Source organism: Lonchura striata, chromosome 5 (genome assembly GCF_050655825.1).
Source record: "Lonchura striata isolate lonStrDom1 chromosome 5, ASM5065582v1, whole genome shotgun sequence".
NCBI classification, from domain to species: domain Eukaryota; kingdom Metazoa; phylum Chordata; class Aves; order Passeriformes; family Estrildidae; genus Lonchura; species Lonchura striata.
The window spans coordinates 20,600,697-20,628,461 of NC_140707.1; the positions used below are offsets into that span (position 1 = coordinate 20,600,697).

General features: G+C 51.7%; 2 protein-coding genes across 5 annotated transcripts in view; both read right to left on the bottom strand.

Moving 5' to 3' along the window:
• Positions 1 to 239: 239 nt before the first annotated feature.
• Positions 240 to 12,146, bottom strand: SYT12 (synaptotagmin 12). Of its 3 annotated transcripts, XM_021555992.4 has the most exons (8): positions 9,097 to 12,146; positions 6,488 to 6,536; positions 5,029 to 5,222; positions 4,325 to 4,717; positions 2,040 to 2,255; positions 1,830 to 1,950; positions 1,523 to 1,656; positions 240 to 863 (listed from the first exon to the last, which is right to left on the bottom strand). In XM_021555992.4, exons 2-8 carry the CDS (start codon positions 6,522 to 6,524, stop codon positions 690 to 692), a joined length of 1,269 nt encoding a protein of 422 aa, XP_021411667.3. In that variant the 5' UTR covers positions 6,525 to 6,536; positions 9,097 to 12,146; the 3' UTR covers positions 240 to 689. The 3 variants fall into 3 exon arrangements, with proteins under 3 accessions (XP_021411667.3, XP_085436115.1, XP_085436114.1); XM_085579989.1 differs by having other exon boundaries at positions 6,488 to 12,146; XM_085579988.1 differs by having other exon boundaries at positions 5,029 to 12,146.
• Positions 12,147 to 12,303: 157 nt separating this feature from the next.
• The window catches only part of PTDSS2 (phosphatidylserine synthase 2), a 29,760-nt gene continuing 14,298 nt past the window's right edge, over positions 12,304 to 27,765 (bottom strand). For both annotated transcript variants that reach the window (XM_021555993.3, XM_085579987.1), the window contains exons 4-12: positions 24,434 to 24,501; positions 22,741 to 22,875; positions 21,896 to 21,946; positions 20,331 to 20,444; positions 19,561 to 19,679; positions 18,768 to 18,882; positions 16,953 to 17,098; positions 13,954 to 14,139; positions 12,304 to 13,188 (exon numbers count right to left, since the gene is read on the bottom strand). In XM_021555993.3, coding sequence (XP_021411668.1) covers positions 13,044 to 13,188; positions 13,954 to 14,139; positions 16,953 to 17,098; positions 18,768 to 18,882; positions 19,561 to 19,679; positions 20,331 to 20,444; positions 21,896 to 21,946; positions 22,741 to 22,875; positions 24,434 to 24,501 — 1,079 coding nt within the window. In that variant the 3' untranslated portion in view covers positions 12,304 to 13,043. The remainder of the gene's footprint in view (positions 13,189 to 13,953; positions 14,140 to 16,952; positions 17,099 to 18,767; positions 18,883 to 19,560; positions 19,680 to 20,330; positions 20,445 to 21,895; positions 21,947 to 22,740; positions 22,876 to 24,433; positions 24,502 to 27,765) is intronic.

Here is a 27,765-nt window from a genome sequence, read left to right on the forward strand (position 1 = left end):
AGTTAAGTAGCAGGAATGTGCAGTGCTGTCCTGAGCACTCTGAGGGTGAATTTAGATTGGAAAAGTGGCTGGGGTGGGAAAACCTGTCCCTGATCCTACTGGACCTTTAGGGGATGATTCCCAGAGTGGACCTGACCTCAAACCGAAGAGGCCGGAAATCAATCCCTGTCTATGCAGCCAGTGGAGATGGGCAGGGATTGACTGTGTGGGGGAACAGATGGGAGGAGAAGCCATATGTAACAATCGATTTTCTGCTGTTATTGCTCCCTTTTTCCATTCTCGCTGGAAACATTCCAACCCTGGCACAGCGCACCAAAGTCACTACAAAAGATCCCCTCAGGATCACCACCCACGCCAAGCTGGCTTTTGTCACCCCCCCTCACGATTCCCACCCAAAAACCACCTTCCAAAGGAATCCCCCTCTCCCTTGCTCAGAGTCCCTCTTTGAGGATTCCGTGGATTTCGAGGCCGTTGGGAGCACGCGGAACGCTTGGGAGCCGCACTTCGAGGAGGCTCCTGCTGCTTTTGGTCCATTTGGATCCTTCCTGGCAGCTCTGGCCCAGCACAACCAGGAACGCGCCCACGGAGCCGCTCTGTCCGTGCTCTGGCTATTTTGGGCCCCTGAGCAGCTCGGCCTTGTGGGGTGCCACCGAGTCCCTACTCCAGGCTCGCTGTCCCCAGGATCCGGCCTAATTCCTGCGGAGCGGGTGCCACATGGAGACGGGCTTGCGGAGCGTGGCCAGCATCTGGTTCCAGTGCGTGGTGCCCATGCCGCTGGCCGTGGGCCCGATGAGCACGTGGCCCGTGTTGTCACCACGCCCGTCCTCGCCGCTCTCGGCCACCGTCACGCGCAGGGACAGCTCCTGGCGGGCACGGGGCTGTCACCACACGCAGACCCATCCAGACACGTGTCCCTGGGCCCTCTCCATGGGGACATGCACCCATGATGCCAGCATATCCATGCATCACCACCCAGCCTGCCATACCCCACATGCACACAACCCTCTGTGCCCCCACCCTGTTCAAACCCACCCCCTATTCTTGAAGCCCCCCAAATCCCTAAATACCCACCCTTGCATACCTCCACACTTAAACATCCCCCTCTTTTTACTCCACACCCCCTAAACCCATTGTTGCCCTATCCACGTACCAAACCATCCCTGTGCACCCTGCTATATCCCAACCCACACATCCATCTCCTCCCCATGAGTGCCCCACACACGTCCCCCCTCCAGCAGCCATTTGCACACATCCACACTTCTCCAAACAGCCTCCACACATCCACACCTCTCCAAACAGCCGCCACACATCCATACACCCCACAACAGCCCCCACACATCCATGTCCCTCAAACAACCTCCACACATCCACCCCAAATCACACCCACACACACGAACCCCACACCTACCAGGATCACCTCCCTAGAACCCCACACCCCCAGGAGCTCCCCACCAGTAGGTCTGGGGAGCCTGAGGAGCACTGGGATGTGTTCCCCTCCCCAGTCCCTTAGGCTGAGCCTGACCTGGAGCACGATGGCAGGCACGGAGAAGATCATGGCCTCGTTAAACACAGGGTTGGTGTCTCCCCTTTTCACCGCTGTCTTCTTCTTGCTGATCTTCCTCCCATCCTGCAGCAGGTACACCTTGACGAAGGGATCTGCTCAGAGGGCAGGAGAGGGATCAGTTCCATCCCACGTGTCCCCAGCAATGTGGAGAAAGCATGGGACCCTTTCCAGTGGTCTTCCCAGCAGATCTGTCCTCATGGGGAGCCACTCCCATCGTAGCAACCGAGATAAACCAGGACAAATCCCACCACGGAGCCCCCCTCACCTGCGGTCACCTTCCCGTTGCTCCACACGAGGTTCTTGGCTTTGACCACCACCACCGTGAGCCGCTCGGCTGTGGGCAGGTAACTCAGGGAGAGCAGGATCTCCCCCACCGTGTCCACCGCCTGAGGGACACAACAGTCAGGACATAATGTCCAGGGCACGGCCACAACGCCCCAAAACCCAGCTGGAAGACGGGACACTCCTGGCTCACCTTGTTGGTGTCCTGCAGGTAGAGCCAGGCGTTGAAGGGGCGCATGGCCAGGTCCAGGTCGGAGAGCTTGAGCTCGGCCACGCCGGTGCTGACGCTGCGCTCGTCCTCGTCGATGCCGAAGACGGAGAAGCGCAGGCTGTTCTCCTCCAGCGCCGCTGGATCCAGCGGCACCGAGAAGCGCTCATCAAAGGCCACAGAGTAGGAGCTCCTCTGGATCTGCCATGGGAAGGGGGGATAGCCCTGGCACCCCTGGGGCTTGGGGCTGCATCCCTGCTCTGCCCCATTTTGTGGGGACTGCAGGGAGCGCATCCCCAGGGCACACCCCATCCAGTCGGGATGATTTATTCCCGACCTGACCACAGCAACTGCTCGGCCATTGGGGTGAAAAACAGGGCTGTGACCTGCCCCACCACCTGTTAATTCTGTTAATTAGAGAATCAGCCTTGGCCCAGCGATCTCAGATACATCCCAAGCCTCTGGGAGTGTGGATGCACACCCGGCTTGGCCGTATCAGGCAGGATGATTTATGGCTTCAAGGTGTAACCCCCAGCCCTTCTCCAAGCAGAGCCAAATCCTCAATGTGCCCAGTGGGAATGGAGCTGTTTGGCTGATGCTGTCCCTCTGTCAGGTCATTCCCTGGGAGCAGAGGCAGCAGCAGCAGCTCCCATGGCTCATCCTGCTGATGCTGATCCCAAAGAACTGGCTGAGGGGAAATGCTCTGAAGTCATTAATTTAGGGGTTGTTTTTTCCCCTACTCCAGCCTTGTTTCAGCATTCAATATGTCACAGGCAAACCAAGATTTTGACGCATGGTATGGAAAGCTTCAGCCTTGTATAGCATGGAGCAAAGTGGAACCACCAGCTCCCCAAAGCCCCCCAAATCTGGGTGGAGTAGGGACCTCTCTGAAGGGCTCTGTCACCCCAAAAGCCCCCCAGGAAAGGGTTCATCTCCTCCAAGGACTCTCTCCTGTCTCAGTCTGCTCCTAACCCTGCTCCATCCCTGGATTAAAAGGCACAAAGGCAGCGTCTGCCATTCCTGCCTTCTTAATCCAGGCTCTCCCACTGGATACCAACCTCCAGAGCTCCCGGAGGATTGAAGTTCCTCTGTGTGAAGAGCAGATTTTAAAGCCCTACAGATTTTACAGACTGTCTGTCTGCAGCCTACGCTGTATTTTGGGAGCTCTGGATCAAGTACAACCAAACAGGAGCTGCTATTTAAAAACCCTCCAGAAGCACTGGGGGGGAAAAAAAGTGCCCTGGGCCTTTATCCGTGGCCTTGGGGCAGCAAAGGAGGTAAATTGTACTGGTGAATTATAAATAATGACACTAAATAATAAATATCTCCAGAGCATAAATAAAGAGTCAGAGATTTGGATGGAAAAATTGTCTAAAAGGGCACTGTAGAAATATTTTAGAGGCAGCAGCTGGTTTGTGTGTATGGAACAGCACCTCCACTCCAGTGGAGAAGTGCCTTAATGGGGTGAAAATTCCTATTCCTTGCTGGAATATCCTGATTAAATCAAAATGACTCCGCAATAGAGGAGATATTGGAAGAAAACTGAGGTTCCTGCTTTCCAAAAGCAGCTTTTGAGGCACTTAAAAAGGGAGGTTTTGCATCAGATCCAACCCCAGTTGTGGCTGTCACGGCTGCCACATGGATTTTCTACTGCTGCATCCTTTGTGGGGATGGAAAAGTGTTGGGGCTGTTGTGGGAAGGAGAGGGACTGTGGGGCCATGGCAGGACACCAGCAGCACCTGCCCAAACTGTCAGTGCCACCTAAATCCCACCCCAGGCCACTTCCTCCACGTGCCACAGCGTCCTTTCCACAGCAGGGACAGTCAAGCAGGAAAACTTGCCACCAGCCACACTCAGAGATGACAAAGTCAGCCCAAATCCCAGCCAAGGGGGAGACATTCCTGCCTCCGCCAGGTTTCTGATGTGCAAACCCACCTGGGACATCCCTCAAAATCCTTTGCCAATCTAGAGCCCTCTGCTCCCAAATCCCATCACTGCTGTGGGGAGCTGAGACCCACCCCAAAATCCCATGTCAACCACATCCAGCCTGGAATTCCATGCACCCAGACCCCACAACTGCCTTGGGGAGCTGATATCCCCCAAATCCTGCGCCAACCATTTCTGATCCTGGCATGTTTGGACCTCCCTGCTCCCAAACCCCACCACTTCCTTGGGGAATGTGGCCAGGGGATACTACTACCCAGAACCCGGGGGGACCCACGCGTGCACAGGGGTCCGTAGGGCGGTCTGGCTGGGAAGGGGGGGCTCACCCGGGAGATGCCGACGATCTGCTCGGCCGGGAGGAGGCTGATCCGCATGAAGCAGGACTCGAAGCGCGCGTCCTCCTTCTCCAGCAGGTCCTTGCCCTGCAGCAGCGTCACATGCAGGGCAGCCGCCCTCCCGTCGTACTCCATGGACACCTCCACCTGCCCCACCGTGAAATCCTGCCCGAAGTTGTTCCCGATGGACGAGATGGAGTTCAGGGAGTCGGCCGAGATGGATTTCCGCAGGGGGCCGTAGTGGGCCAGGCCCAGGTCTCTGCCCATCAGCTCCAGGCTTCCCAGCTCCTGGATGCTCTCCAAGGCGTCCTCTGCCCTCAGGCTGCTCTTGCGGGACGAAGAGCTCCGACCTGGCGCCCGCTGCGAGCCCGGGGCCAGCCCTCGCTGCCAGGGGAAGGAAAGCAGGCGCTGCCATGCATCCCATCCCATCCCATCCCTCCGTGCCGAGACGGACAGCTGGGCTTCTCCAGGGCCTCCTTGGATGCATCCCGGCCCCTGCCTGGCCTCAAGCTGCCGCGGCAGCGAGCCCGGAGCTTCCCGCAGCTCCCAGCTCCAGCGATCCCCCGAAAAACTCCAACAGCACCAGGCTGCTGCCTGTGGCAGCTCCCCCCGCGAGGGGATCTAGGAGAAATTCCCACCCCTCCAGCATCCCGCGTGCTGCGAAGGGAAGGAGACAGACGCAGCTCGCCCCTTACCTTGTTCCTGACGTCCGGGCACGCCGCTCCGTACTTCTGCTCCAGGTACCGGTAGTCATAGTTGGGGAAGGGGGAAGGGGCCGGGTAGCTCCCGGAGCGCCAGAGCTTCCACAGGTTGATGGCTGCGATTCCCAGCAGCGCCAAGGCGCCGGCGGCGTAGAGCCCGATCTCCCACCGCGGCGGGCTGGAGGCCACTGCAGGGGACAGGGGGCTCCGTGAGCCGGTCACAATCCCGGGAAGGAGCCTTCGGCCTCGGCTGCTTCCACGCCGGGAACGCGGCTCCAAGCTCCGAGGATGGGATGGACCGAGGAGCGGATAAACCGCAGCTCCCACCCGGGCGGCTGCAAACGGGCCAGGCAGAGGCTCTGCCAGCCCAAACATGCCAGCCCTGGCTCGGCTTTCCCGGGAGATGAAGTTCTCCTGTGTCCCGGCCCCGCTTCCCAGCGAGTGGCTGTGTCACTCCCGAGGTGCCGGGGGTCCCTTTGCTCTGTCCCACTGACAGATGTGCCCGGCGCGCATCTGCATCGCCCTCGGCCCAGCTGCTGCCTGGGGATGCCAGAAAAAGCTGGGAGAAGGGAAAAACCAAGCGGAAAGCTGCTGGAAACAGGCAGAGCCCCGCGGGTGCCGCCGGAGCGAGCGGGGAGGGAGCGCCGGGCTCGGCTGCGAGCGGTTCCTGCTGCATTGCACCAGCCTCCATCACTCCCGCGCCGAACCGGCACCAAGCGCCCCGCGCGGCACGGGAAAGGGGCAAAGAGAGGATTTCTCATCCCGGAGCGCTGCCGCGGAGTCCTCCGGCATCACCACATCGCAGAGCTCCCTCCTTCGGAGGCGGAAAAAGCCCAAAGCCAGGCTGAACTCCCACATCGCATCCCAGCGCAGGGACAACCTGCTGCTCCCCACAGCCCTCCTCCAGCGGGAGCGGCAGAAGGAACTGAGTATTCGCATCCAAAGCGAATTGGATCCCGGGAGCAGCCCACAGGGATCTCAGATTAAACACTGGGATGGGACCCGGGTCCTGCTTCATCCACCCCGAAGCAAACCCTAAAGGGCTCTGCTCTATCCCTGCATCCTGGCTAAGGACACTGTGGGAAGCAGTTGGAGGTTTCCCGTGCCAGAGCTCCCAGGAGGGGCAAAATTTGGAATGAAAATAAAAATAGCAGAATAATCTTTTACTGGCTCCTACCTCTGAGGAACTCCAAGTGCAAATCCCAGCTGAACTGACTGGAATCTGCTTCCTCCTCATCCCTGCGCCTGAGGGCTGAGCACTCATGTTGGAAAACTTGGAGGTTTTAAGGGTTTTACCCTTGCTTTAGGCAACAAAACCCAGTGGGCACATGGAACAGAGGGTTCTCCCCGTGGAAAGCAGTGAGGGCCAGCCAACCATTCCCCAAAAAAACCTCAGTGTGAGCACCAGCAGCTCTGCCCCAAACCCTTCCCGGGCTCCCTGGGGAGGACTCACCGCTGAAGCGGGATCTGCTTATGTGCCCAGTGTCCATGGCAAACGCTCCCTGGAATGAGCGAGACACAGCGTCAGGAGGAAGGGGGAGAACTCAAAAATCGAAAGCCTTGTGATTTTCCAGCAGGGATGTTCCATCATTTCTTTCTCTCCATCACGCCCGGCCTTGGCTCCTCTTGCAGGCACTGAGCAAACGCGCTGAAGCCTCTCAGCCACCGACAGGAGCTGAAGGAGGGATGGGAACCCTCGGGAAGGGGCAGAGCCACTCGATTTACACGGGAGCCTTTAAAGAAGCAACATTCCCAACCACTCTGTGTGTGGAATCTCCCTCCAGGAGCCCTCAAAGCCCTTTGCTGCTTTTTCAGATGAAATCTTCCTTTGCCTCCTGCAGTTTCCCAGCCTCTCCCAAGGCTTTGCCCTGGGCCCAGCCAAGGGAGGCAGCCCTATTCCCTCATCTTGGGGTCACTGTAGAGTTTAGGGGATTTTGTTCCCCAGGAATAAGCTCCTGGGAAAGCTGTGGGAAAGCTCTGTTGGCTTCCCCCCAAAAAGGGTTTTTCCTAGTCAAATCAAAAGGAAGCTGCTCTCCCAGGCAGATCCCAACACAGGCACCATGGATGCTGAGGGCAATTTATCCAAGCCAGCCACTCCTGCTAGGAAAAGGGGGGTTTAGGATCCCCAAAAACACCCAACAAGCAAATCCAATGGGAACTGACCAGGACCCTCTGTTCCCTGACATCTGTGCTGGGGAATCACAGACCATGGAGAGCTGGTGGGATCCTACAGAACCTCAACCTCAGCAGTGCACCTAAACCCCACACACCTCCCTCAGAGCCCCTCAACCCTTCTCCAGAATTCCCAAAGCCCACTCACGGAGCTGGATAGACCTCAGATAGCTCTGCAATATTTGGGCCCCACCTTCCAGCTCCCCCTGTGTGCTCACAGCCTCAGGCACTGGGTGGTGGAGAGGGGGTGATCAGCTCCCCCCAAAACCATCCAAGCTTGCATTTTAACAGGAAAAAGTGGGAATTTCATGGCATGGAATATCAGCTGTGCTGGCCTGGCCCCCTCTGCAGGGGCACAGGGCCCATCCTTGGGGTAACAGGGGGAAGGGGAGTCCTGAATGTAACCCAAAGTGACAGCAATGCTGGGATGAGGCTGGAAGATGCCCAGTTCCTCCCCACCTCCTCCCTCTGGCACAAATCTCCCTGTGCAATGGATAACACAGTCCTACCCTGGCTGGGAACGTGCTGAGCTCATCTTATGGGCTGAGCTCAGCTCAAGGCCCACTTTGCTGTTTAGTGCTGAAAATTGACATCTTAACAGAGCAATGAGATGGAGATTTACCCTAAACTGCCTTTTTTTATGCCCTGAAAAGCCCCCATGCCCAAGCAAGGCACTCTGTTCCTCTCCTTGCTTCCCAATTATTTTGAATACGAGAATAGCAAAGTTTTCAGGACTGACTTTCCCTGCAGGAGGACAAACATCCCCTTTAAACCCCCCCCAACTCGTCCAAATTTCCTCTGGAAATTAGAGAGAATTTCTAATTTTTCTTTCCTTTCATAGCTTCTCTCCCCAAAATCTCCCTCTCTAATGAGCTCTAAGCACCTGGAAAGAGACTGCAGTGCTCAGCACTGGGATGAAACCCAGAGGTATTTTCCTATTAGGAAAACAGCATCAATCTCTCATGAGCAAGGAAACGGGGGCGGAGGTGCTCGGGAAAGGATTTATGGCTTTTTTTGTTGTTAACTGAGCTCTTTCCTGTAATGTTTCACCGAGCTGCTCTGACATCCCCCTGACCTGCTGCTCAAATCCCTGGGAAATCGAGCCCAAGGCATTGGGAAGGGAAGAGGCACCACGCTCCCGCTGCTGGCAGCACAGGGATTGATGGATTTTTCACCCACAGACCTCAAGATCAGGCTGCGGAGCCCTGGTTTGGGGTGCAGAGCCCCAGAAAGGGATACAGAGCTCCAGCTTTTGGGTGCAGAGCCCTCTCCATCCATCCCAACACCCCAATGCCAGGGCCAGGGCAGCTTCATTTTCCTTGGGAGCTGCTGCAGAGCTCACTTTTCCTGCTTGGAGGGATAATAAAACTGCTCAACAAGGGACAGAAACCATCAAAGTCACCCGTCCCCCCTGGAAAAGGGCATCCCCCAGCATTCATATGGTTGTCACCTCGCTGCTGCCAAGGCCACAGGCACAGAAAGTCCCAGCTGCTGTTCCCAAAGCACCTGGACCAGCCTGGCATTCCCCGCTTCAAGCACGCTGCAGTCCCCAAATGTCCCAGTCCAGGTTCCAGCGATCTCCCTGCTCATCCTCCCTCCCTGTCCTGCTCCGGGCACCCGAGGCCGGTGTGCTGAGCCCGGGCTAAACTCGGCTCACCGGTGGTGCCGGTCCTGCAGCGCTGCCGTGCCAGCCCCTTCCACCCCTCTCCAGCCCTGCCCGGCCTCCATCCGCAGGGCACAGAAGTGGGATGGAGTTTGCTCCTGGCACCAATAAAGACGCATCCCAAACTTGCCAAAACAGAAGGATTTGGGCTCTGCTCTCACCCATCGCTCTCCCCAGCCCCCCGCAGGGGACACATCCCACCCAAACCGGCGTCCCCCGCGCTTTACCTGGACAGGTACAAATCCTCAGGGATCTGCGGGCACCCCCGGGCGGCCCCGGCATCCGCCGAGTTATGTCCGCTCCTATGGGGCAGGGTGGACCCTGCGACCGCCGGGGCCCACCCGGCTGGCGGTGGGGACCGGGCAGAGCCCCCCGCGCCGCCCGGGGGTCCCCGAGCTCAGTCCGGGGATCCACGGGTCTGCCCAACCCCGGGATGCTTCCCGGCCCCCGCCGCTGCCCGGGGGTCCCTGCGGGCCCAGAGCCCAGCCCCGGGATGGATCCGGGATGTCCCCTCGCACCCGGGATGCTTCCCGGTGGTGCGGGACCGGGAGCGGCTCCGCTCCCTCGCCCAGCCCAGCCCGGGGCGGAGCCGCCGCTCCTCCGTGCCATGAGCTGGGCGGTCTCTGCGCTCGCCAGACCCTCCCCGGGGCTTGGCTCAGCCCAGCCCAAACCCCCCGGCACAGCCTGGGGACCCCGGGGGTCTCTCACTCTGGTTTGCCTGCCAGGCTCCCAGCTTTCCTCAGGAAGTTACAATTAAAAAAAAAAAAAAAATCCTAAGAAAATTCACCTCAAACCCCTGCAAACACACTCCAAATCACAGCCAGGAGTGAGAAGGGACAATGCCAGATCCCTCACCCCACACCACAGACCCTCTGCTGCATGCTTGGCCATAACTGGCTTCCCCAAATCTCACTTCCCAGGGACTCCCTGGTCCATCCCGCTGCATCTCTGCACCTCCAGCTGCTCCTCCCTAGGGACCCTGACGAGTGTTTCTCTCCATGGGGTCCCATGTCCCCTCCCCTTGGCCCTCAATGGGTGCAGAGCCCCCTGGGGTCTCTGGATCACCACCCCAAACCTGAATCCTTGGGTTCTCCCTTGTCCCAAACAGCTTCCAGCTGTGTCCCTCCTGGCCATGGGGACACCTGGGGCTGTCCATCAAGGGCATGGCTTTGGATCTTCCTAAGAAAAACCATCAGATCCTCTCTCTCTGCAGCAGAAAGTGAAACCTTCTAGGATCTGGCTCCACAAGACCCTCAGACAGTTTGGCTCCATAAGACCACAACCATTGGAAAGACTGTGCCTTCAAACACTCCTGTGGGATCTTCCCTTTCCCTGCCCTCATTCATATCCATGGCTTCAGCCACCTCATCTTGATGTCAGGCGACTTCCAGGGCAGTAAGGAGAAATTTCAAGCAGCAGAAGAAACAATCTCCTTGAAGAAAATTGCGACTTTGTGGGGAAAAAACACCCACCCAACCTGAAAAAAGGTGGGGTCAGAGGCCACGGTGCATCGTGACATTCCAGAGACATTCCTGTAATTCCCAGGAACACCCACATCCAGCCACAGAGCCAGCTCAGCAGTGGCTGCAGGCTACCTGCTCTGGAAAGACCCAGGGAGGGCAGCACTGGGAGGTGCTCCCATGATCTTCCTGGTAGAAGTTCATTTTCGGGGAGAAACAAGCAAGTTCTGACTGTACCAAAAACACTGCCTGGGTGGGAGAGCTGCCTGCTCCTGCATCCAAGGCTCCTTCCCATGAGGCTTCCTGGCTCTTCCTCTGGGTACAGCTGGAAAAGAGCAGGCCATGGTCCTCCCCCACTTCCCAAAGCTCCTCTGCATCCCCAGGGATGTGGCAGGATGTCCTTCAGCCCGGGACAGCCTGGGATCCAGCACCCTCCTGCATGGCACCTCAGGGCTCACCACTCCAGATTTTGGGCAAGAGTGACCATCAGATCTGCTCCAGATGGGATTGGATCAGGCTGAGGTTTGGAAATTTTCAAGCTGGGCACCTGGATTCATCCAGCCTCACACAGACACCAACTCACCCATTAACAAACCCTCCTTTTTAAAGCCAACACTTACCTTTGGCCAGGCTCTCCATGAAATCAGTGTGACCACAGGTGGGAGACCTGCTCCAGGTGAGCTGGACACTCCTGTGTGGCAGCAGGAGCTGGCCACCTCTGCCCTCCCACACGGAGGGTCCCATTTCAGGCCACACCAAACATTATTCCCATGAGGATTCTTGACTTCCTTCCACCTCCTCATTATGAGGCTGCTTTGAGCACTGCTCTGACACAATCACAAAAGGATTCCTAAATCCAGGTCAGTTTGCAATTGCCTTTTCCCCTCAACATCTGGATACATTCCTTACCCCAAGGCTCAGCATCCATCCACTCGTGTGTGGAGGGGACACAGCCCAAGCCCCTTCAGCCCCCTGGCTCTGTGTGTGAGGTGACAAGAGAGGACCCACAGGCACAAGCTGTCCTAAAGGACAAACTAGCACACAGAACTACATGGACAGGATCCAGACTGTCCCTGGGATCCCTTGGATGCAGACAGATGAGTCAGTGGTTCACATATGAGGTCAAAGCTCCTGGATCTTTCTGGACATTCCTCACCAGGTGTTACCAGCGCAGGCAAGTGGCCCTTTGGTGCGAGAGGGGTGCAGTGACAAGACCCTCTATGTCACCTGGCCACCTCCCTAGCTGGGGATTCCTGACTTCCCAGCTGCTCACTGCCCACTTTTCACAGGTGGAAAGCATTTGAGACACTAAAGCTGGGAGAAATGCAGATGCTGGCTGTCATTCCTGTACAAGACAAAGCTGGATTAAAAACCCAGACGTCTGCTGGGCAGCAGCTCTGCAAGCTCCTGCCATTCCAATAATTTGGGGTTGCACTCTTGGAATTGTATTGTGGTATTTGTGTCATTTTCTTCTGGATAAACACTTCCCTGAAAAACAGCCAGATTGGATTAAGCAGTGACAGGGTGACGTCAATGACCGGGACAGCGACGCGAGGGCTCAGAGCAGAGGGTGCAGAATCCATGTGAATTAGTGGAGCTCTCACATTTTGGAATAATGACCTGGGGAAACAAAGCAGCCCAGGCTTCCAATTCCCTTCCCCGGATGCTGAGTCACCAGCAGAAACGCTGCCTGGCTCAGGATGCTCCCTGGCTGTGCTGTGCCAGGGACGTGCTTGGCCTGGGCCTGCTGGTGGCAGGGGGACAGGGATCAGGGATAGGGGGGTGTGACACTGCAGGGATCAGCTTTCCCAGAAACCACTCACTCTGGAGCTATCCTGGAAGGAACAGGGCAGTGACAAAGGGTGGCAGAGCCTGATGTGCTCCTGTCAGACCCCTGAGCAAAGCCCGTGCAGTGAGGACACAAACCCAGCTGAGGATAAAGCAAAGAACTCCAGACTGATGGGACACTCCTGGTTTCTGCTTGCGACACATTTTACTCCTCAGAGCGAAGGCAGGTTGACCTTTCTCACTTCACCTTCCCTTACATTTAAGAGATGACCAAGACTAAAAGAGAAATGAAAAATAAGACCTAAGGAGAAGTTGTCTGTCTTCCCAGAGCTGGGACACAGCACCCCCGTGCCGTAGGCTGCTCCAGGACCTTGGAAGTCAGAGGGATGCCCCCTGGAGGGGCTGGAACAGCAGTGTAGTGTGGTACATCCTGTGCAAGGAATGCAGCTCGGCCACACGTCTCCATGCACCCACGGTCACCTCGCTGAACGCTTCACCCAGTCCTCCTCCACAGCTCCAGGTAGTTCCAGCAGGAAGAACAGGATTCATTTCCAGTGCCTTGTCTCTGTACACTCCAAAACAAATGTTCCTAATGCCAAACACCCCATGGAGCTCTCAGTTCCCTGGGAATGGAGAAGCAGATCCCTGTGTGCCATGCTCTGAGCCCCATCTCCACACCTGGTTCCGAGGAAGACACACAGCACCCGGTGAAGGCCCCGCCCCATGTGTGGGGTCAGCACTGACCTCCCTCCACACAGACTTCCTCCAGCCCTGCCCTGTGGCACGAGGAGAGAAGGGGGCTGTGCCAGTGCCATCCTCCCCTGTGAGATTCCCACACGCTGGAACGCTAACAATGACAATTAGGAGTTAGGTAGGATAAGGTTGGGACTGTGCACCATGAGTTCCTGTCAGCCCCGTGTCCATGCTCAGAGCTTCCTCTCCTGGAGTTTGCTCCCGTTGGGCTCATCCAGCAGGGCTGAGTGTCCATCCCCGTTGCTCAGGCATTTGTCCTTCTCGTACCTGTGCTCCTGCTTCTGCCGCCGGATCTCCTTGTACCGCAGGGTGATGTCCCTGCAACACACACAGCACACAGCTCCAGCCTGCAGGAAGAACGGCAAGGGAACCTCTCTGCACGGAGCTTCCTGGGGATAACAACTTGCTGGAGCCTCTGGCTGGGCATTTCTACAATTGCTGATGGCACTGATTCACTGGCAGTTTGTGTTTCTGGCTGGTGTCCTGGTTCTTCCCACCTCTTGCAGAGCACAACAGCCAATCCTGCAGGAGCAGCTGCTGCTGCCCCCTCCAAACAGCACTGCACTTCAAACAGTTGTGGAATGGTTTGGGTTGAAAGGGATCCTAAAGCCCACCCTGTTCCACCCCCTGCTATGGGCACCTTCTGCTATCCCAGGCTGCTCCATCCAACCCGGCCTTGGACACTTCCAGGGATCCAAGGGCAGCCACAGCTTCTCTGGGCAGCTGTGCCAGGGCCTCAGAACCCTCATTTTTCCCCACACCACACCTAACCCTGCTCTCTGTCAGTGCAGAGCCATTCCCCCTTGTCCTGTCTCTCCAGCCCCTGATAACAGGGTCCCTCTCCAGCTTCCTTGTGGGTCCCTTCCAGTACTGGAAGGCTGCAAATTCCTTAGGCACCATGAAGCTGCTTTCCATGATCCAGACAGAAAACTGCCAGGATCAGGCCCAGGGAACTCCCTGTTTATTTCAGAGCTTGCACCCACCCAGGAGAGCTGTGCTCTCTCCCCAGGCAGTACATTTGAGGATGGGGGTTGAACAAATCCTCCTAAAATCCTAGCCAGCCCCAAATGCAGCCCCACTCACCGGATGAAGAAGCGCCAGGCTGTCCAGGTGAGCACCAGGATAATCCCCAGGATCCAGCACTGGGTGATGTAGAAGGGCAGGGAGAGGGTGAGTGTGTAGGGATCGTACTTGACCACGATCAGGAACTCCGTGGCAGTAATAGCAGCAACCAGCCAGGCCTGCTGGCCCAGCTTCTTGTGGAACTTCCTGCAGGAGAAACAGACAAAAAACATCTCATTGCTGTAAAATTTGGGATGTGGAGAAATCTGCACAAAAAGACAGCTGGGGCAGTGATTTCATTCCGCTTTGCACAGTCCTACATGTCTAGTTCAGATCACACATGCACTAAGGCTCTGCAGGATGACACTTTCATGTTGGTGTGACTTCAGTTTCCTCTCAGAGGCTCTAAAAGCAAAAGAAGTTAAACTTAATCACCACACAATGCAGGGAAGTGTCCCCATTCCCAGGTAAATCTACATGAAACAATTCTCTGACCAGCCTGAGACCAGCTGATGTTCAGGGTATGGTTCCAAACAGGAGCTTGCCACACATGAGGCCCAGAGTCATATTTGACATCAAAGTGTAGGTCAAGCTACACCAAACCATCCAAATACACTAGGAAAAAATATGGGCTAAATCAAATGTAGGTGAGTGCTGATGAAGAGGGGATGAGTGCATTCCTTCTTAAAAGGTATCCTGCCTGGATCAGCTCGGATAAAAGGGCTGCAAAAACTGCCCCAGGTGGTGACACATTAAATGGGCAGAGACCAGCCTAACCCACAGGCAGAGAGATGAAAAGAGCAGCAGCAGATCTCTCACAGGGAATTCCAGGTGCTCCTCTGCCATCCTTTTCCTGACAACAGAATCAAAGATAACCCCAACACAAGAGCTGGGCAGCCCCTAAGGCTGCTGAGGAAGAGAGCTGGTTTCCTTCCCTAATAGTCAGGAAAGAGGCAAAAGATTTTTTTTTTTTTGTGATGAAGGAGATAAAAATTCATGGCCTTGATGTAGACTCCTTGGAGGTGATAGGAAGACTCCCATGAGGAATGTGTGACTAGGTCAAATGCATCAAGACACTACTGGTCAGGAACATTTCACACATCCAGTCCTCGGGAACTCGGAGGCAGCATGTGGTGTGTGAGGGCTGGAGAAAGCTTCACCCCTCTTCTGGGACTATCACACTTCCAGGCACTACATTGTCACCATGCTCAGTCCAAGGTCTTGCAAGCAAAGCCCCACAAGTGCCTGCAGATACTCAGAATGCTGAATGGGAAGAATTCTTCACATTGGAATTTAATTGTTTTCTAGACCCAGCACTGCAGGGGCTGGCTGAAGAGACCTCATCAGTTCATCCCAGACAATCCCATCACCACCAGACAAAGCAGTGAGCCATGTTTTGTCAAGGAAGGGCAATGGAATATTTCAATCTTTGAGCATTAAGAGTTTCCAAAAGGAAAAGGTCAGCAAGGTTTCCCATGTGATGTAAGCCATGAGCCTCTGCTACAGCCTGCTCTTCCCAGCAGGAATAATGCACTGACTTTTGTAAATAGAACCACAGAGCAAATCACGCTTCCCCTGCTCTTCCCCTACAACACCACGGGAAGAATCCTGAAGGATCCTTGGCTTGGAATGATGTACAAGTGAAGCTGGTAAATGGGGGCAGATCCTCTCTGCCTGAATGGCCTGGAATGCAGGAAGGAATTACAAAATCCTCCACAGAGAAGGTGCCAGGTAAGAGCAGGTGCTCAGCTCTGCCCTTCTGCAGGAGCAGCCTAATGACAGCTCTGGGGGGACATCAAGCAGAGCCAGGAACCCCAGGATGTGGGGGCAGTCACCTCCCTCAGCAGGGAACATGGTAGGAGGTGGTGGCAGTGATGGGGAGGTGCAGCTCGGGATGAGCTGCTCTGGCTTGTGGAAAAAACAGCAACAATAGGAGCCAGGGATAAGGCACTGGCCAGGGATGGCTCTCCCAGATTCCAGTGTTATGCCACGTGGTTGGACAGAGGGCAAAGGAGCTTTTCCAACCCCAACACAAGAAGATGAATGGTGCTAAGGAGAGGAGCTCAGCAGCAAGGCAGAGGCTCTTCTTACCTGTGAGTTGGAGGCACGTCCCAAACCAGTAGGTCCAACACCAAGGGCAGGGCATCCTGCCCCTGCAGAATGTCCTGAATTCCGACTGGGATGCAGTCCCAGCAATGTGGGCTGGCCCTTCTTCCCAGTTCTAGGAGTCAAAGCCTTGCAAGGGAAACTGATCTTCAGACCATGTTGGAACCCTAAATTCTGAACACAGACACTTTTTTGCGTTGGTCAGCGACAGACAATGAACACCCCTGGAAGCCAGGCGGTGCCTTAGGCTGAGGATGTGGGCTCAGGCAGGTTGTGACATTAAAAGAAAAGGTGATTTTGAGAACAAAGCTTTCTCAGCTCTCACATGGTCTGCAGAAACAAAAGCGGCGAGGACAGATATGATGCTGAGGTGGGAACAGTCTCAAGTACATGCACTGCTGTGTGTGGTGCCTCACCTGCAGCACATCCTGCTACTGAGGGCCTCTGACCTGCAAGAGGATGCCAGGAGAGCCCCACAGGGCCAGGGGAAGACAGCTCAAGGAAAGAAGTGCCTTTTAGAATCACATTTTTTTAGTCTGGGCCCCGATGTCCCCAGAGGGCACATCCAAGGACTGCGGTTCCTGTCTCTCAGTCTGGAATCGGAGCACAGAGCTCCTCTGCCCACGAGCCAGGGGCACTCCAGCTCATTTCCACATTCCCTTCTCCACAGAGAGATCATTTACCAGACACTGAGGTTAACACAGTGCACACACAATGCCCTTAACAACAGCTGCTCCCTGACCAGGGGGAGTGAGAGTGGTACCTCCAAAACAAAGGAACACAAAGCAGATGCCTTTTTTGCTCCTGACAAGCTGAACTGAACTGGTGCCCGAGATGGATGCCAGCAAGCTGGAGCAAGTTCAGAACAAAGCATGTGGAGCTCGACATGGGAAGTACAGAGAGGTGGGGCTTACGGGTCGTCCATGAAGTCGTAGATCTCCCTCATGGCCACTCCTCCCACGTTGACAAAAAACACGAGGCGTAGCAGCACCAAGTAGTGTTCAGGGGGCATCCACAGCACAAACTTCAAGTAAAATGTGTTCAGCTCTGCCAATAAAAACTGGGAGAAGGGACACTGGAATTACATTTGGAAAATACCACTGAATGGAGCCTGGAATGCCCCTCTCTCCCTGAATGGCTCCCCCTGTGCGTTTCTCAGCACTGCTCAGTATCACCCAAGTGAACCATCAACACCAACCCAAAAAGAACTGGGTTTTTAAACATTTCCTCTGCTTTGGAAGAGGCACTAAAAATCAAAACAAAAAGCTGGACAACCAGTGCCCCCAAATTTCAATCGAGTTTTTGAATTTCAAACAAAGAGCCCAAAGTACCTGCACAAACACTGAGGGCAAATCCCAAAAGCACAGCTTTTCCTTTCCCTGTCCTTCAAAATCCAGCTGAGGGAGCCCCACCATAACAAGAGGCATGAGCTGCACATCCTGGGGGGCTGGGCTGGGTTGTTTTTTCTCAGTTTTCTGAGTTATGCAAACTCGTCCTCAAAGACAACTCGGGAAAGCTGATTATAAATTAAGAGCAAAATGTTCCAGCAGCCGCCCTGGCAATGTGCTTAAGGGAGCAGAGAGACACCAGATTGTCACTTCAAAAGAAGTGATAACAAAGGGCATTAAGCCCTGCTGAAGCCCAAGGAGTGAGCCAGAACCTGAAGCTGCTTAGAACCTGTCAGCTGAAGCTGGGATATGCTAAAAGAAACATAATCCCACAGTCCAGCATAAATTCACTGGGATCTCTGTTGCAGCAGCACCAAAATCCCAATTTCTTGAGGGTGTAACCAGCAACGTTTTGGGGAAACATCTATTGTATTTATGCTCTTTCAGTCCTCCCACAAAGCAGGCCTGGTGTGCCATGTGAGCTTGTCCAATGTGTCCTGCAGCAGGACACATTGGAATCAGGAATCAGGTGCTGGGAGTTTGTTCTGGCAAAACACAGAGTTCTGTCCTGTGCCACTGAACCTGGTTCATGCCCGGTGCCTCTGGATCACCACAAGTGTCATGGGGACAGATTTAGTTAAATTTCACAGCTGCTGGGCTAAGATAAGTTTGAATTGCTCAGAGCAGAGCCAAATGACATCCCATGGATGGCACAAAGGCCAAGTCCCTGGCTGCCAAAAGGGCAAAAGTGGGAAAAAGGCATTTAAACTGCCCCATTTACCTTCACTATCAGTGTCACTGGGTGACAAGTTCAGTTTCACAGGCACAGGTATGCATTTCAGATGCTGCATTCCCAGCATAAAACAATTCCACCCACTCAGGTGCTGCGAGTGCAGTGAAATGTAAAAAAGAAAAACTAAAAGAAATTTCTAGGAGAACTGAATGATTTAAGCAGGTCTGTGCTTCAGGAGTGAGCTCAGAGGAGCCCGAGGCCTTGGATACAGCCCCTTCCAGTTGTAATATGACCTGTACCTGCATAAAACCAAGGGATTTGAGCTACTTTTACCCACAGCCAGTGCTCTGGGGAGCAGCAACTTGCTGAGAACTTGAAGATCCCAGTTCATACTGCTCTCATTACCAGCAACAGTGGGGCATCAAGCAAGGGCAACCCTTTCTGCAGTGAATCTATCATCTGTCCCAGAGACACAAACACAACTCCCTGTTCTGCAGGACTGGGAAGGGATCCCCTCCTGGCCTCAGCTTCAGGAAAATCCCCAGAGCTGCAGCTGGAGCCACAGAACCTGGAAGCAAGGGACAGAAGGGCCAGAGAGGTGTCCTCACCACGAAGATGATGCCACAGACTGCGAGCCACCTGCGCAGGCTGGAGGCCGGCTTCCACTCGAACTTCACCCAGCTGTAGGGGGTGAACTGGAACACGATCCTCTTCATCTTGCCTCTGAAGAAAAACAAAATAACCACTGCAGCCTGAAGGGAAAGCAGGCAAGAGGCATCTGCCAGCATTTCCTTTTGAGACACCAGTTCAGATATGCAAAATGCCTCTGTTTACTCCATTAAAATCACAACTTAATGAGATTAGCTCTGAGCTCGTTATTTTAATTATCAATTTAAGTTTTAATATACTATACCCACTGTTGTAAGCAGTTCTGCTCTGCTCAGCAAAGACACTACAGAGCACGATGGGTCATTCCTGGTACACAACTACAAGGGATTTATTAAATTTTAATTTCCAGTGTCCCAGTTCCTGTGAAGTTCTAGTTACTAGGGAATGCAAAAATACCAAACAGATTCTTGCTGTGAATGAGAGTATGATGCCAACTTGGATTCCTGCACCTCCTTAAGCCATTTCATCAAATAAGCTCACTTCCACAGGATGCCCTCACTCCCAGCCATCAGGCAGTGTCTGGGACACACAGGTGTATTTCCAACAATCCCATTCACAAGGTGAATAAAACTCTCCAACAAACCTCCCTGCAGCAATAAGTCATTGGATCCTGGAGTCACCTGAACACCTGGGAATTCTTTAATCCATATTAACCCAAACAGAACAACCAAGCTCTTAAACAGGGGCCTTAAGCTGTGCTGTGCCTGTGGCGTTCCCTCCTCCCCAACTTACTTGTAGGTTGGAATGTTCCAGAGCCCTTGCCACTTGTAGGTTTTCAAGGAAAGCCAGGACAGGGTCTTCATCCCGCAGTAAATTCCTAACCCGTTACATAAGATCACATCCATTATCCACTGGAAGGAGAAACACAGGAATGATGCTGGGAAAGGAACACTAGAGCTTGGGAAAGGGAATCACTACAGGCAGACCTCTGCATTCCAAGGAGTAAAACAGAGTGTTAATTCCACAGGTTTCCTGAAGGCTAAAAAGCTTGGCTTGATGTCTCTAATAATGCACTGACTTTTGGAAATACAACCATGGAACAAATCACTTCAGGCTTGGGTCTTTCCCAAAATCCATCCAAACACAGACCCAGAGCTGTGTGCCCTGACTGCAGGGAATTCGGATCGCTCTAGCACCAACTTACAGCTCACAGGAAAATAAAACTCAACTTTCAAAGAATATCCCTTTAAGCTCACACCAAATTTTGCCTTTCTCTGAATTTCAGACTTTATTGCTTTATTGCTTTTATTTGCTTTATCAGCAAATATTTGAAAATGTTCAGGTACAGCTTTAGATTCTCCCTCTGGTGTGAAACGAACCCAAACAGGTATTTAACCACATCCAAGTGTTTGTCACACACAAAATTACAGAAATGGTGACAAGCAGGTCACAAATTCAACAGGGAGCAGTCACACATGGGAAACAATTCAGCTCTCATCACTTCCTAGCCCTCCCTGTAAAATCTGTATTCCCAAATAAACTCTGATCGCTGCAGTACATACGTGATCCCACCAGCATTCACTGAAGTTTGGGAGCTGGTGCTCCAGGCTGTACTCCAGGAACTCAAACATGACACTGATGATCATGCACATCCACCAGTCCCGAATCATCAGAGTCTGAAGGGAGAAAAAAAGTCTTTTAAACAGCTGTTAAAAGACATCTACAGTTGTAGATCTTGTCTCCAGTATCCAGAAAAGGATCAGGAAACTCAGGACAATTTTATTTTTGTGGTATGATGGTCTAAATGTTCACAGGCCTCCCAACCTATCAGCATTACCTGCACAAGAGACAGGAATGACACTGAAGAAAATCACCTCCACCCCAGCCAAAACCAGCACAGGAATACAGATTATGATAAATTCTGGTAAAATGGGATTCAGCAGGAGGGAAATGAGTTAACTGCATGGAATTACTGGGTGCTCAACCACCACAGGCAGCATCCTTCTTACAGAGCTCAGAAAAGGCTTTGCAGAGCCTTTTATGGGCTTTAAACGACTCCAAAGCCACAATAATTTCTGATGAATGAGGCCCATTCATTCTCAATATTGCCATCCTGGTGCTTTGAGATTTGGGGAAAAATCCAAACACAAGCCCATCTCTGTTTATTGAGACAACACACTCAACCTCCAGCTTTTAATAGAGAAATAGGTTAGTATTTAACATATTTAAGAGAAAAATATGCTATGGCCCAGAGGAAACCCAGCAGCCAGTCTCCTTCCAGTTGGGCAACCCAGTTTCTAACATAATTCTCCTGGAAGAAAAAGATCCAAGTTTTCCAAATTTAGAATTCAGTTCATTAACAGAACAAGCTGAAGTCCAGGTCTCCTCAAGCCCAGCAAATTCACCTCTGGTTTTGAGGTGAACCACTCACAGAACACATTTGCACTTTTAAATGAAAATACAAGCCAACAGTTCCAGCTTGTTTTAGAACAGCCAAGCTCTGTTAGTTATTTAAATAGCAAACCCAAACAAGGTCTGCAGGGGGCAAAATCTCCTGAGTTAGTCAGTCTGCTTGGGTTAAAAAAGGTAATATTTAGACCAAAGTAAACAGCAAAAAACTGTTGAATGTTCTGGCAGAGACAGGCACAGTTGGAATTCCTTCTGCAGTTGCTTAATACTGACTAAAGAGTAACAAGAATTAAACCACTGCCCATTTAATGGTTTAAAATCCTGATCTGATGCCACTGGGAAAGCAGCAGCAACAACATCTGCCTTTGGGAATATCACTGTCACTGCCAGCCCCACACTCCACTTCCAAAGGTTGTTCCAGCCTTTCTGTTACTACAGGAATTAAGTTCTTTATTGATCTGACCCCAGGATGAATCCCTGTGGAGAAAGGAAGAAGCCTGTTGATGTAACAAAGCTCTGGAAAGAAATGAGGTAGCCTAACATGGGCAGGAGACAGAAAAAAAAGGAAGAAAAAAGGCTTTTCACATATTGATATGTATTTTCACATATTACAAACAGCCTGGTTTAGCTGACCAAGGCCTGGCACCACAAAAGCAGCAGCATTGAGGCTTTGGGAGCAAAGGAGCAGAGTTACCAAGGTGAAATGAGCCATTCTTACCTTCAGGTACCACCCAAAAAAGTGAGCAGGAACAAATCCATCCAGCTTGTCCTGAAAACCAAAAAGAGAGTGAAGGTCGTAGCCTTCTTTTTTTTTTTTTTTTTCCCTGCAAGAAAAATACAGCAATAAACGTCTGTTGTTTCCAGACATTAATACTTGCACTCCTTCATCAGGAAGGAATTTAGCAGAGCTTCTTAAATCTTACTAGCCCTGCCAGTCCCTGGACACAGTGATTTTCCCTCTACTTTTTTAAGATCCCAGTTATTCCAGTTTTTAAGGCACTGAAGATTTACAGGGTAGACTGAAAGGATTTGGGTGCTCCTCACATCATGCAATCAGGGAGCTGTAAATAACCATCATTCCTTTGCCCTGGAACTTCTGCCAGTGAGAAACCTGGTGGATTTTAGGACTCAGAAAGTCCTGCACTAGTGGAAGGTGTCCTTGCCCATGGCAGGGGGTGGAGTTACATCATCTTTCCAACCCAAACCATTCTGGGATTCTGTGGTGCAGCTTCGGGGCTTTGCGCCTCGGGGTGACTGAGGAGAAGACACCTCAAGCACACAAAGAAATCTAAACTCAGAGGGGAAAATTTGACACCAAGGAGCTGAGAAAGAAGAACTGTTGAACAGTTCAGCCCTGGGCAATCAGGTAATTGGGATCCAGAGAGACACACCCCCCATCTGATGGAAAGGAAAGGTCAAGAGAAGAGAAATAAAGAGGCTGGAGAGTCAGTACAGGCTGTGCTCTGATTCAGCACTCAGCCAGACTCACAGGTGCATTCTGAAGAGGTCAATTAAGCAGCTCTTCACCCAAAAAATAGCCTCATGAGTGAGTTTGTTCCTTACCCAGATGTTGTGGAAGGGATCAGTTCCATTGCCAGGGTCATAAATCAGGCAGTTGCCCCCATAGTCTCTCTCTGGCAGAGGAACCCCTAAATGGGGGTCAATGTATTTCATGAACTGCCTCCCGTCCTGCACGGTCTGCAAAGGAACACAGAAACTGGGATCCCCTGAAGGATTCACACACAGGAGGCACAAACAGAATTACAGCCAACACTGATCTTCAAATCGACTCTTTTTAAAATTTGTTGAGGAAAAATCTTGAAATAAAGCCAGGCCTTAAGCATCACACACACACACCTGACTTGGAGCCTTTAATATTAAGGGAAAAAATGGCTAAAGAATGACCTTAAAGATGAAAAATCAGTGATCTTAAACACTTTACCCCAAGCCACTTCTTGGTGCTCCCCATTGCTCCCAGAAGTTTCACACAGCTCATCCTTCCCAACACTCCTTTCCAGTAAGGTCCCATGCAAACAGCAAAAAATGAATTATCAAAATGACCAAAACGTGAACTCATCTGTCACTAAACCAGCCACACATTTTCTGAGCATTTATTTCCCAATGGAATCCCTTAGTGTTTTGGTCAAGGCTTGACCCTGGAACATCTGTGACAAGCAGGAAAGCTGGACAAAGCCAAAATTAACTGATAGAGCAATAATAAAATTACAGAATAAACTGCTGAAGTCACATAAACTCTGGGACAAGTTTCAGCCACGAGCAAGCTTGGATTTGCTGTCAGGAAGTTTAGCCACCTGCAGACTCAGCAGAATTTAACCTTATTTAAACCTGGGCAAGGCAATGATGTATTTTTAGTAAAGAGCTGAGCAACAGCAGGGAGTTCCTTAACCACTAAATCTCTGCTGACACAGGGAAGAAAAGCCATCCCAGGCTTTTCTGCTGGAATTCAGAACAACACCAGTACAACCAATAAAAATTACTCAGTCTGACTTCAGCTACTCAGGAATATCATGATCAAGGATCATGGAAAAAATAGGGTGACCAGTCCCACTTTCTCAAGCTCACATGGCCTCTAGAAGCAAAATTTAAAAAAAAAAAAAAAAACAAAACCAAAACACACTCCCCACCCTTCCTTCACGCAAAATTATTTTTAGAGCTATCTGACAAGTATATTCTCTCAAAATATTTAATTTTAACTTCTGAGATTTGTAAAAGTCAGGGGGAAATTCTCCATTTACTAAAGGACAAGATATGGTAAAATGTTTAATTTGGAAGCAACAAGGGCACATCTTTCTATGAAAAGCCTCCCCTTGAGCTCCTGCCACCACACAAAGCTGGGTGTGAAGTTTTGGCTTATTGCAAAACCCCCACACCTACAAAGAACCTGTCACTCCAGGTAAAAGGTATTTCCAAAGGTGAAACCAGGTGAATTCCCCCCGAGTCACACATGGCCCAGCAGGGCAGACTTGACTGTGAAACACCAGCTCCTGAACATGAACTCCCTTACCAGCACATCTAAAACCACTGCAACATGGTGTCTTACAAGGGCTGAAGGTCAGAGCAGGTGAAATATTTTTGTATTATCATTTCCCTCAGCTTCATAGTCTCATTAAACAGCCTAACGATTCCATCTCACAAAAACAAGCATCTCCTATAGTCAGCACAAAAAAACCCACTACAAAGGAGTTGATTCTCACATGTAAGTGGCATTTAGAAGCTGCAGGTGTCAATCACTCACCTGGAAAAGGATGAAGATGAGGAAGAGCTCATAGACCACGCTGACACACAGCCAAAACCTCCAGTAAGCTGCAGAGAGACACAGGGAATGTCAGCAGCTTTGGAGCAAACTATAAAATAATTTCTCATTTATTGCAATACCACAGAATCCTGGAAAGCTTTGTGTGCTGGGAGGGACCTGAAAGCCCACGTCATTCCACCTCCTGTCAAGGGCAGGGACACCTTCCACTGTCCCAGGCTGTCCCATGCCCAACCTGGCCTGGAACACTTCCAGGGATGGGGCAGCCACAGCTTCTCAAGAAACCAATTCCATTTGAAGAGATGCTCCCACCAGAGAATTATAATTCCCAGCTCAGTGCTCCCCACCCTCCCTCAGGGATACAGCCAGAAAGGTTCTTCAGCTCCAACACAGGCTGCTGTGTTAAGTTTGCTGGAACTGCTCAGGCACTGAACCTGGATCTGGGAGAAGGGATCCAGATGCAAAACACTTCAACCCAACAAACTCAGCAGTTAAGAAGCAGAAGGAAAGGAATGTGCCACATGCAATGCTTTCCAGCAGTCCTTGGAGGAGAACCTGATCCTTCCTGAACTTTCTCCCTGGTCTCAGGTGCCCTGACCTGTCCAGACACTCCCAAGGCAGGCTGGAGTCATGTTGGGCAGCCCAGCTTCGGCCTGAGGACAAGGTCATGTCCCCATGGGGCAGAAAGCATTTCAAAACTCCAGAGATAATCCCACTTTTACTTGCAGTGAAATTAAAAGCAAGCAGACCAAAGGTTCAGCAGGTGCTGGATGCAAGGCCTCTCGGTAAGAAATGCCATGCAAAGCTCAGCTGCTGGGAGCCCTCCCCAGACATGTGATTACAGATCTGCACACACCCAGCAACACCTGAATCTAAAGGGTGCCCAAATTACAGTGGCTGCACACTTCCAGCTCTCCTGACAGGCTCAGCCCTTGGTCACAGGCCATCCTGGATGGGGGTTTTGTGCTGCACGGGCTCATCCATGCCCCTGATCCATCCAGAGCCTGGTGGTTGTTCCCTGCAGTGACTTCTGGATTCTGAACTCCCTCAGTTTCTGTTTCCTGTCCTGAGAGGCTAATGCAGAGCCAGGGTGGGTAAAGACACAGCTCCAGCAGTTTTCCCTACCCAGATCCAAAGACTCCACACAAGAGAATTCAGGAAAACTCACAATATTCTGTGTGGACACTGAAATGCCAGAAATGTCACACAGCACCCTCGGGATGAGACCTGCCTTCAGGTGTTTCCTGGTTATAAATGGAGTTCTCCTTCCTCAGGTCCATGGGGGAGATGGAGAGGAATCCCAACAGGGTTTGCCAGGAAACCAAGACCCTTAGGCCTGCCTTGGGAATTTCTCTCTGTTAATTCCAAGGCAACATAAGCACTTTGATGTTCAAAGCAGGGCCAGGCATAAGTTACACAAGAATGAAACAAACAGAGGCTTACAAACAAAATTATCAGCTCAAAACCTCAAATCAACTCCCCACGGAACTCCTCAGGAGATGTTTTCTTCCAAAACACGACTTTATCCAGTTCAGCCTCAAGTAGGAAATAAATTATTTTAAAAATCAAAAAACTCAAAACAACAAAGAAATAATAATAAAAAGAAAAAATACCAACAAACTCCACAGATTTTTAAAAGCAGCCTCTGACATCATCATTAAAAGAGACCACAATGTGGAAGGTGAAAACCTTTTTGCAGCAAACCTGCTAAATTAATTTCATCAGAATCACTTATTTTATACTTCTAGGAAATAAAAAAGGGAAAATAAAAAAGGCAGGTGTGGCCTGCAGAACAGCAGTTCAGAGCTCTGTGACAGCTTTCATCCACCTGACTATCCAAAATGAATCTTAGGAAAAACCAAACAGAAAAAAAAAAAAATCCTCCATTGTCACAGGATTATTTGAAAGAGAGAAGCCTCTTCCCAAACTCTTCCCATGTTCAAGCCAGCAGGGAGAATTAACCTTTCATCACCACACTTCTTCCACCTTAAAACATCACTGCCAGATACCTAAAAATGCTGTTTTTTCTAACCCATAAACCTTGTACCAGAGATTTTTACACTGCTCAAAGTCAGCAAAGTGACAGATTGGTCCTGAAAGTGGTGCAGACACAGAAGGCAGAGAAATCTAAATCCTTGTCTGAGATTTTATTCCCCTCTGTACACAGAGCTGTGGCAGCTGCAGAGCAGGCTCAGCAAAAAAAGGTAATTAAACTCGAGATCTGGTTCTGATTTAGAGCTGTGGTTTCTCCCCAGCTCACAGAGGTCCCCCAGAGGTTCTGAACACACTAAGTACCTGCACCCCAAATGTTTTCAAGGCTGTACAAACACTGCTCTCTCTCCTGCTGGGTCAGGCTCAGCTTTAGCTGTAAGGTTATTTTTGGCACGCCTCCATTACTTCTTTCCTTTAATTCACTTGTCATTTTGCCTCCCTCCAATCAGGGCTTTCCTCCTGAGCAAGGAGGTCTCCACTAATCATTGACACACCTGATAAAGCAGTGATTCCTGTGATCAAACATTAAACTGCTGCCTTGCAGGGATTTGGGAACAGGGCATGAACATCCCAACAAGCTGAATCCAACCAGCCTCTTTCCCTATTCCTGCTCAGAGTCTGGCCTACTCTGCCTGAGGGACTAAATGAGTAAAAAAATACAAAAATCTGGCTTGTTTGCCCAAGGAAAACACTTGTCCTGGAACTGCTCCTTCCAGTGTCACCAGCGCTGCCCTTGCCTGGTCCCTGCCTGCACATTCCCAGCTATCCCAGCCCTCAATCCCACAGGTTACTCCAGACCCTCACATTTTACTCCCCCAACATCTCATCCTGTCACACAGCCTGTATTAAGTCAAAATAACTCCTGGCAAAGGCTGGGAATATTAAAAGCTGTTTCTCAGGGCATTAATAACTGTCATGGAAAATTTCTTTGGAATGACAGTGTGGACATGTTATCTTGACAGAGGCAATAAAGCATCCCTGGGCTCCTACAGCAGCAGGCTCCAGAAGAGGAGCTGGCAGGGAGAAGGCAGAATAGCTCTTATCTGTGAATCCTAAGGAGACAGGCTACTGATCCTGGCTGTATCCAGGATTAATTCTACCAGGAAATGCTCCCCAAATTTGGCTGTTCACCCACCAATAAACAAATGGATCCTCAAGCAGAGTCCCTTGCACCACACTGTTCCCCTGGGACTAAAGCAGTGAAGGTTTGGAGAGAACCATAGCCAGTGGAAAATGGGATAAAAGCAGGGCAAGTTGGTTAAGTCTTGTCTGAACAATTGTACCTACTTATTTCCATGACAATCTAACATTTGTGAATTACA

Bases quoted from the DNA above. Each gene is read 5' to 3' on its own strand.
- SYT12 (XM_085579988.1), bottom strand. From the start codon at position 5,409: ATGTTTGGGCTGGCAGAGCCTCTGCCTGGCCCGTTTGCAGCCGCCCGG. The intron at 4,718-5,028 runs GTAAGGGGCGAG...TTCCCCTGGCAG, and splicing joins GCCCGGACGTCAGGAACAAG to CGAGGGCTGGCCCCGGGCTC. The intron at 2,256-4,324 runs GTGAGCCCCCCC...TTCCCATGGCAG, and splicing joins AGATCGTCGGCATCTCCCGG to ATCCAGAGGAGCTCCTACTC.